An 8,941-nucleotide genomic window follows, 5' to 3' on the forward strand; every position below is an offset into this window, starting at 1 on the left:
CTGGGGAAGGTTGTAGACCTCTGAGTAGATACAGTTTCCATAGAGTCTGTTGCCTGACTTGCATGGGTTGAAATCAGTTTGCTTGGGGATGTTGTAGATTCCTGAGTGAACACTGTTGTCTGAGAGGTCTCAAAAGCTTCAGTTGACTGTGTCAATGTTGGACTTCTTAGGGATGTTGTAGATGCCTCAGTCAGGGCTGAGGTGTGGGTGACATCAGGAGGTACAGTGGTTTCTGTGGAAACTGAACTGCTTGGCAAGTTTGTCGAATCCTGAGTGAAGGTTGTTGTTTGAGATGGCTCAGTTGTTTGAGTTGCTGTTGTTGAAATCATGCTGCTCTGGGAGGTTGTGTGTGTCCCAGTCTGGGCTGTAGTGAGTGAGGTGTCAGGAGGAATAGCTGTATCTGTGAACACTGAGCTCCCTGAGAAGGTTGTAGACTTGTGAGTAAATATTGTGTTGGTGGGCTCTGTTGCTGGAGTTGAATGTGTTGAAATTGGGCTCCTTTGGGAAGTTGTAGATTCCAGAGTGGACACGGTTTTCCATGATTCAGACGGTTGAGTTTCATGTGTTGATGCTGGGGTCCTGGAGTATGCTGTCGATGCCTCATTTACAGCTGAGGTGTAGAAGGTCTCAGGAGGTACAGTTGTCTCTGTTGAAATGGAGGGGAATGTGAGGATAGTGGATTCCTGAGTGAAGACTCTTGGGGGTGTCTCAGTTGCTTGAGATGTTTGGGTAGAAATTGGGATGGATGGGGAGGTTGTAGAGTCCTGAGTAAGAGCTGAGGTGTAGGGGGTTTCAGGAGTTACAGCCGTTTCTGTGGAAATTGTGCTGGTTGTGGAGGTTGTAGATTCCTGAGTGAAGACGGTTGTTTGAGGGGTTGGAGTAGTGTGAGTTGCTTGTGACAGAATTGGGCTGCTCTGGGAGGCTGTAGATGACTCAGTGTGGACTGTGGTGTGAGTGATCTGAGGAGGTCCAGTGGTTTCTGTCAACATTGGGCTGCTAGAGAAGGTTGTGGGTTCCAGAGTGAAGTCGGTTGTTGGCAATGACTCTGTGGGTTGAGATCTCTGTGTTGAAATTGAGCTGCTCAGGGAGGTTGTAGAGGCCTCAGTATGGACTGTGGTGGGGGAGCTCTCAGGAGGTACGACTGTTTCTGAAGAAACTGAGTTGGTTGCGAAGGTCGTAGACTCAAGAGTGAATACTACTGGGGATGTCTCAGTACCTTGAGTATCTTGTGTGGAAATCCGGCTGCCTGGGGTAGTTGTAGAGGCCTCAGATTGGGGTGTGATGTGGGTGACCACAGGAGAGACAGCAGTTTCTGGGGAAATAGAGCTGCTTGGAAAGGTTGTGGATTCCTGAGTGAAGACTGTTGCTTGAGAGGTGTCAGGGGCCTGAGTTGCTTGGGATATTGTAGATGCCTCAGTCAGGGATGAAGTGTGGGTGACATCAGGAGGTACAGAGGTTTCTGAGGAAATTGAGCTCCTTGGCGAGGTTGTAGATTCCTGCGTGAACTCTGTTTTGGAGGTTTCTGTTGATTGAGATCCATGTGTTGCAATTGAGCTGCTTGGGGAGGTTGTAGAAGCCTCAGTTTGGACTGTGCTGGGGGAACTCTCAGGAGGTGCAGCACTCTCTGTTGACATTGAGGTGCTTAGTAAAGTTGAAGATTCCTGAGTGAAAGCTGTCTTTTGGGAAGTCTCAGTTGCTTGTGTAGAAATCAAGCTGTTCAAGGTGGTTGTGTAGGCCTCAGTCTGTCCTGTAGTGGGTAAGGTGACAGGAGGCACAGCTGTTTCTGTAGAATCTGAGCTGCTTTGAAAGGTTGTAGATTCCTGAGTGAAGGCTGTTGTTTCAGAGTTCTGAGGGCCTTGAGTTGCTTGTGTCGATGTTGGGATGCTTAGGGATGTGGTAGATGCCTCAGTCAGGGCTGACGTGTGGGTGACATCAGGAGGTACAGAAGTTCCTGATGAAATTAAGCTGCTTGGAGAGGTTGTAGATTCCTGAGTGAACTCTGTTTTGGAGGTTTCAGTGGGTTGAGTTGCATGTGATGAAATTGAACTGCTCAGGGAGGTTGTAGATGCCTCAGGGTGGACAGTACTGGGGGAACTCTCAACAGGCACAGCTGTTTCTATGGAAACTGAGCTGCTGGGGAAGGTTGTAGACCTCTGAGTAGATACAGTTTCCATAGAGTCTGTTGCCTGACTTGCATGGGTTGAAATCAGTTTGCTTGGGGATGTTGTAGATTCCTGAGTGAACACTGTTGTCTGAGAGGTCTCAAAAGCTTCAGTTGACTGTGTCAATGTTGGACTTCTTAGGGATGTTGTAGATGCCTCAGTCAGGGCTGAGGTGTGGGTGACATCAGGAGGTACAGTGGTTTCTGTGGAAACTGAACTGCTTGGCAAGTTTGTCGAATCCTGAGTGAAGGTTGTTGTTTGAGATGGCTCAGTTGTTTGAGTTGCTGTTGTTGAAATCATGCTGCTCTGGGAGGTTGTGTGTGTCCCAGTCTGGGCTGTAGTGAGTGAGGTGTCAGGAGGAATAGCTGTATCTGTGAACACTGAGCTCCCTGAGAAGGTTGTAGACTTGTGAGTAAATATTGTGTTGGTGGGCTCTGTTGCTGGAGTTGAATGTGTTGAAATTGGGCTCCTTTGGGAAGTTGTAGATTCCAGAGTGGACACGGTTTTCCATGATTCAGACGGTTGAGTTTCATGTGTTGATGCTGGGGTCCTGGAGTATGCTGTCGATGCCTCATTTACAGCTGAGGTGTAGAAGGTCTCAGGAGGTACAGTTGTCTCTGTTGAAATGGAGGGGGATGTGAGGATAGTGGATTCCTGAGTGAAGACTCTTGGGGATGTCTCAGTTGCTTGAGATGTTTGGGTAGAAATTGGGATGGATGGGGAGGTTGTAGAGTCCTGAGTAAGAGCTGAGGTGTAGGGGGTTTCAGGAGTTACAGCCGTTTCTGTGGAAATTGTGCTGGTTGTGGAGGTTGTAGATTCCTGAGTGAAGACTGTTGTTTGAGGGGTTGGAGTAGTGTGAGTTGCTTGTGACAGACTTGGGCTGCTCTGGGAGGCTGTAGATGACTCAGTGTGGACTGTGGTGTGAGTGATCTGCGGAGGTCCAGTGGTTTCTGTCAACACTGGGCTGCTAGAGAAGGTTGTGGGTTCCAGAGTGAAGTCGGTTGTTGGGAATGACTCTGTGGGTTGAGATCTCTGTGTTGAAATTGAGCTGCTCATGGAGGTTGTAGAGGCCTCAGTATGGACTGTGGTGGGGGAGCTCTCAGGAGGTACGACTGTTTCTGAAGAAACTGAGTTGGTTGCGAAGGTCGTAGACTCAAGAGTGAATACTACTGGGGATGTCTCAGTACCTTGAGTATCTTGTGTGGAAATCCGGCTGCCTGGGGTAGTTGTAGAGGCCTCAGATTGGGGTGTGATGTGGGTGACCACAGGAGAGACAGCAGTTTCTGGGGAAGTAGAGCTGCTTGGAAAGGTTGTGGATTCCTGAGTGAAGACTGTTGCTTGAGAGGTGTCAGGGGCCTGAGTTGCTTGGGATATTGTAGATGCCTCAGTCAGGGATGAAGTGTGGGTGACATCAGGAGGTACAGAGGTTTCTGAGGAAATTGAGCTCCTTGGCGAGGTTGAAGATTCCTGCGTGAACTCTGTTTTGGAGGTTTCCGTTGGTTGAGATCCATGTGTTGCAATTGAGCTGCTTGGGGAGGTTGTAGAGGCCTCAGTTTGGACTGTGCTCGAGCTCTCAGGAGGTGCAGCACTCTCTGTTGACATTGAGGTGCTTAGTAAAGTTGAAGATTCCTGAGTGAAAGCTGTCTTTTGGGAAGTCTCAGTTGCTTGTGTAGAAATCAAGCTGTTCAAGGTGGTTGTGTAGGCCTCAGTCTGTCCTGTAGTGGGTAAGGTGACAGGAGGCACAGCTGTTTCTGTAGAATCTGAGCTGCTTTGAAAGGTTGTAGATTCCTGAGTGAAGGCTGTTGTTTCAGAGTTCTGAGGGCCTTGAGTTGCTTGTGTCGATGTTGGGATGCTTAGGGATGTGGTAGATGCCTCAGTCAGGGCTGACGTGTGGGTGACATCAGGAGGTACAGAAGTTCCTGATGAAATTAAGCTGCTTGGAGAGGTTGTAGATTCCTGAGTGAACTCTGTTTTGGAGGTTTCAGTGGGTTGAGTTGCATGTGATGAAATTGAACTGCTCAGGGAGGTTGTAGATGCCTCAGGGTGGACAGTACTGGGGGAACTCTCAACAGGCACAGCTGTTTCTATGGAAACTGAGCTGCTGGGGAAGGTTGTAGACCTCTGAGTAGATACAGTTTCCATAGAGTCTGTTGCCTGACTTGCATGGGTTGAAATCAGTTTGCTTGGGGATGTTGTAGATTCCTGAGTGAACACTGTTGTCTGAGAGGTCTCAAAAGCTTCAGTTGACTGTGTCAATGTTGGACTTCTTAGGGATGTTGTAGATGCCTCAGTCAGGGCTGAGGTGTGGGTGACATCAGGAGGTACAGTGGTTTCTGTGGAAACTGAACTGCTTGGCAAGTTTGTCGAATCCTGAGTGAAGGTTGTTGTTTGAGATGGCTCAGTTGTTTGAGTTGCTGTTGTTGAAATCATGCTGCTCTGGGAGGTTGTGTGTGTCCCAGTCTGGGCTGTAGTGAGTGAGGTGTCAGGAGGAATAGCTGTATCTGTGAACACTGAGCTCCCTGAGAAGGTTGTAGACTTGTGAGTAAATATTGTGTTGGTGGGCTCTGTTGCTGGAGTTGAATGTGTTGAAATTGGGCTCCTTTGGGAAGTTGTAGATTCCAGAGTGGACACGGTTTTCCATGATTCAGACGGTTGAGTTTCATGTGTTGATGCTGGGGTCCTGGAGTATGCTGTCGATGCCTCATTTACAGCTGAGGTGTAGAAGGTCTCAGGAGGTACAGTTGTCTCTGTTGAAATGGAGGGGGATGTGAGGATAGTGGATTCCTGAGTGAAGACTCTTGGGGGTGTCTCAGTTGCTTGAGATGTTTGGGTAGAAATTGGGATGGATGGGGAGGTTGTAGAGTCCTGAGTAAGAGCTGAGGTGTAGGGGGTTTCAGGAGTTACAGCCGTTTCTGTGGAAATTGTGCTGGTTGTGGAGGTTGTAGATTCCTGAGTGAAGACGGTTGTTTGAGGGGTTGGAGTAGTGTGAGTTGCTTGTGACAGAATTGGGCTGCTCTGGGAGGCTGTAGATGACTCAGTGTGGACTGTGGTGTGAGTGATCTGAGGAGGTCCAGTGGTTTCTGTCAACACTGGGCTGCTAGAGAAGGTTGTGGGTTCCAGAGTGAAGTCGGTTGTTGGCAATGACTCTGTGGGTTGAGATCTCTGTGTTGAAATTGAGCTGCTCAGGGAGGTTGTAGAGGCCTCAGTATGGACCGTGGTGGGGGAGCTCTCAGGAGGTACGACTGTTTCTGAAGAAACTGAGTTGGTTGCGAAGGTCGTAGACTCAAGAGTGAATACTACTGGGGATGTCTCAGTACCTTGAGTATCTTGTGTGGAAATCCGGCTGCCTGGGGTAGTTGTAGAGGCCTCAGATTGGGGTGTGATGTGGGTGACCACAGGAGAGACAGCAGTTTCTGGGGAAATAGAGCTGCTTGGAAAGGTTGTGGATTCCTGAGTGAAGACTGTTGCTTGAGAGGTGTCAGGGGCCTGAGTTGCTTGGGATATTGTAGATGCCTCAGTCAGGGATGAAGTGTGGGTGACATCAGGAGGTACAGAGGTTTCTGAGGAAATTGAGCTCCTTGGCGAGGTTGTAGATTCCTGCGTGAACTCTGTTTTGGAGGTTTCTGTTGGTTGAGATCCATGTGTTGCAATTGAGCTGCTTGGGGAGGTTGTAGAAGCCTCAGTTTGGACTGTGCTGGGGGAACTCTCAGGAGGTGCAGCACTCTCTGTTGACATTGAGGTGCTTAGTAAAGTTGAAGATTCCTGAGTGAAAGCTGTCTTTTGGGAAGTCTCAGTTGCTTGTGTAGAAATCAAGCTGTTCAAGGTGGTTGTGTAGGCCTCAGTCTGTCCTGTAGTGGGTAAGGTGACAGGAGGCACAGCTGTTTCTGTAGAATCTGAGCTGCTTTGAAAGGTTGTAGATTCCTGAGTGAAGGCTGTTGTTTCAGAGTTCTGAGGGCCTTGAGTTGCTTGTGTCGATGTTGGGATGCTTAGGGATGTGGTAGATGCCTCAGTCAGGGCTGACGTGTGGGTGACATCAGGAGGTACAGAAGTTCCTGATGAAATTAAGCTGCTTGGAGAGGTTGTAGATTCCTGAGTGAACTCTGTTTTGGAGGTTTCAGTGGGTTGAGTTGCATGTGATGAAATTGAACTGCTCAGGGAGGTTGTAGATGCCTCAGGGTGGACAGTACTGGGGGAACTCTCAACAGGCACAGCTGTTTCTATGGAAACTGAGCTGCTGGGGAAGGTTGTAGACCTCTGAGTAGATACAGTTTCCATAGAGTCTGTTGCCTGACTTGCATGGGTTGAAATCAGTTTGCTTGGGGATGTTGTAGATTCCTGAGTGAACACTGTTGTCTGAGAGGTCTCAAAAGCTTCAGTTGACTGTGTCAATGTTGGACTTCTTAGGGATGTTGTAGATGCCTCAGTCAGGGCTGAGGTGTGGGTGACATCAGGAGGTACAGTGGTTTCTGTGGAAACTGAACTGCTTGGCAAGTTTGTCGAATCCTGAGTGAAGGTTGTTGTTTGAGATGGCTCAGTTGTTTGAGTTGCTGTTGTTGAAATCATGCTTCTCTGGGAGGTTGTGTGTGTCCCAGTCTGGGCTGTAGTGAGTGAGGTGTCAGGAGGAATAGCTGTATCTGTGAACACTGAGCTCCCTGAGAAGGTTGTAGACTTGTGAGTAAATATTGTGTTGGTGGGCTCTGTTGCTGGAGTTGAATGTGTTGAAATTGGGCTCCTTTGGGAAGTTGTAGATTCCAGAGTGGACACGGTTTTCCATGATTCAGACGGTTGAGTTTCATGTGTTGATGCTGGGGTCCTGGAGTATGCTGTCGATGCCTCATTTACAGCTGAGGTGTAGAAGGTCTCAGGAGGTACAGTTGTCTCTGTTGAAATGGAGGGGGATGTGAGGATAGTGGATTCCTGAGTGAAGACTCTTGGGGGTGTCTCAGTTGCTTGAGATGTTTGGGTAGAAATTGGGATGGATGGGGAGGTTGTAGAGTCCTGAGTAAGAGCTGAGGTGTAGGGGGTTTCAGGAGTTACAGCCGTTTCTGTGGAAATTGTGCTGGTTGTGGAGGTTGTAGATTCCTGAGTGAAGACTGTTGTTTGAGGGGTTGTAGTAGTGTGAGTTGCTTGTGACAGACTTGGGCTGCTCTGGGAGGCTGTAGATGACTCAGTGTGGACTGTGGTGTGAGTGATCTGAGGAGGTCCAGTGGTTTCTGTCAACACTGGGCTGCTAGAGAAGGTTGTGGGTTCCAGAGTGAAGTCGGTTGTTGGGAATGACTCTGTGGGTTGAGATCTCTGTGTTGAAATTGAGCTGCTCATGGAGGTTGTAGAGGCCTCAGTGTGGACTGTGGTGGGGGAGCTCTCAGGAGGTACGACTGTTTCTGAAGAAACTGAGTTGGTTGCGAAGGTCGTAGACTCAAGAGTGAATACTACTGGGGATGTCTCAGTACCTTGAGTATCTTGTGTGGAAATCCGGCTGCCTGGGGTAGTTGTAGAGGCCTCAGATTGGGGTGTGATGTGGGTGACCACAGGAGAGACAGCAGTTTCTGGGGAAATAGAGCTGCTTGGAAAGGTTGTGGATTCCTGAGTGAAGACTGTTGCTTGAGAGGTGTCAGGGGCCTGAGTTGCTTGGGATATTGTAGATGCCTCAGTCAGGGATGAAGTGTGGGTGACATCAGGAGGTACAGAGGTTTCTGAGGAAATTGAGCTCCTTGGCGAGGTTGTAGATTCCTGCGTGAACTCTGTTTTGAAGGTTTCCGTTGGTTGAGATCCATGTGTTGCAATTGAGCTGCTTGGGGAGGTTGTAGAGGCCTCAGTTTGGACGGTGCTCGAGCTCTCAGGAGGTGCAGCACTCTCTGTTGACATTGAGGTGCTTAGTAAAGTTGAAGATTCCTGAGTGAAAGCTGTTTTTTGGGAAGTCTCAGTTGCTTGTGTAGAAATCAAGCTGTTCAAGGTGGTTGTGTAGGCCTCGGTCTGTCCTGTAGTGGGTAAGGTGACAGGAGGCACAGCTGTTTCTGTAGAATCTGAGCTGCTTTGAAAGGTTGTAGATTCCTGAGTGAAGGCTGTTGTTTCAGAGTTCTGAGGGCCTTGAGTTGCTTGTGTCGATGTTGGGATGCTTAGGGATGTGGTAGATGCCTCAGTCAGGGCTGACGTGTGGGTGACATCAGGAGGTACAGAAGTTCCTGATGAAATTAAGCTGCTTGGAGAGGTTGTAGATTCCTGAGTGAACTCTGTTTTGGAGGTTTCAGTGGGTTGAGTTGCATGTGCTGAAATTGAGATGCTCAGGGAGGTTGTAGGTGCCTCAGGTTGGACAGTACTGGGGGAACTCTCAGCAGGTACAGCTGTTTCTAGGGAAACTGAGCTGCTGGGGAAGGTTGCAGACCTCTGAGTAGATACAGTTTCCATAGAGTCTGTTGCCTGACTTGCATGGGTTGAAATCAGTTTGCTTGGGGATGTTGTAGATTCCTGAGTGAACACTGTTGTCTGAGAGGTCTCAAAAGCTTCAGTTGACTGTGTCAATGTTGGACTTCTTAGGGATGTTGTAGAAGCCTCAGTCAGGGCTGAGGTGTGGGTGACATCAGGAGGTACAGTGGTTTCTGTGGAAACTGAACTGCTTGGCAAGTTTGTCGAATCCTGAGTGAAGGTTGTTGTTTGAGATGGCTCAGTTGTTTGAGTTGCTGTTGTTGAAATCATGCTTCTCTGGGAGGTTGTGTGTGTCCCAGTCTGGGCTGTAGTGAGTGAGGTGTCAGGAGGAATAGCTGTATCTGTGAACATTGAGC

At 48.8% G+C, this 8,941-nt stretch overlaps 1 protein-coding gene across 1 annotated transcript; it reads right to left on the reverse strand.

Annotated features, from left to right (window-relative positions):
- Positions 1 to 792: 792 nt before the first annotated feature.
- LOC128120777 (mucin-12-like) lies at positions 793 to 6,828 on the reverse strand. Its single transcript, XM_052754986.1, has 3 exons — positions 5,480 to 6,828; positions 1,595 to 2,329; positions 793 to 848 (listed from the first exon to the last, which is right to left on the reverse strand). The coding sequence occupies exons 1-3, from the start codon at positions 6,723 to 6,725 to the stop codon at positions 793 to 795; spliced, it is 2,037 nt and encodes a 678-aa protein (XP_052610946.1). The 5' UTR covers positions 6,726 to 6,828.
- Between the last annotated feature and the right edge of the window lie 2,113 nt (positions 6,829 to 8,941).

Source organism: Peromyscus californicus, unplaced genomic scaffold (assembly GCF_007827085.1).
Source record: "Peromyscus californicus insignis strain IS unplaced genomic scaffold, ASM782708v3 Scaffold_2__1_contigs__length_46816999, whole genome shotgun sequence".
Classification (NCBI taxonomy): Eukaryota; Metazoa; Chordata; class Mammalia; order Rodentia; family Cricetidae; genus Peromyscus; species Peromyscus californicus.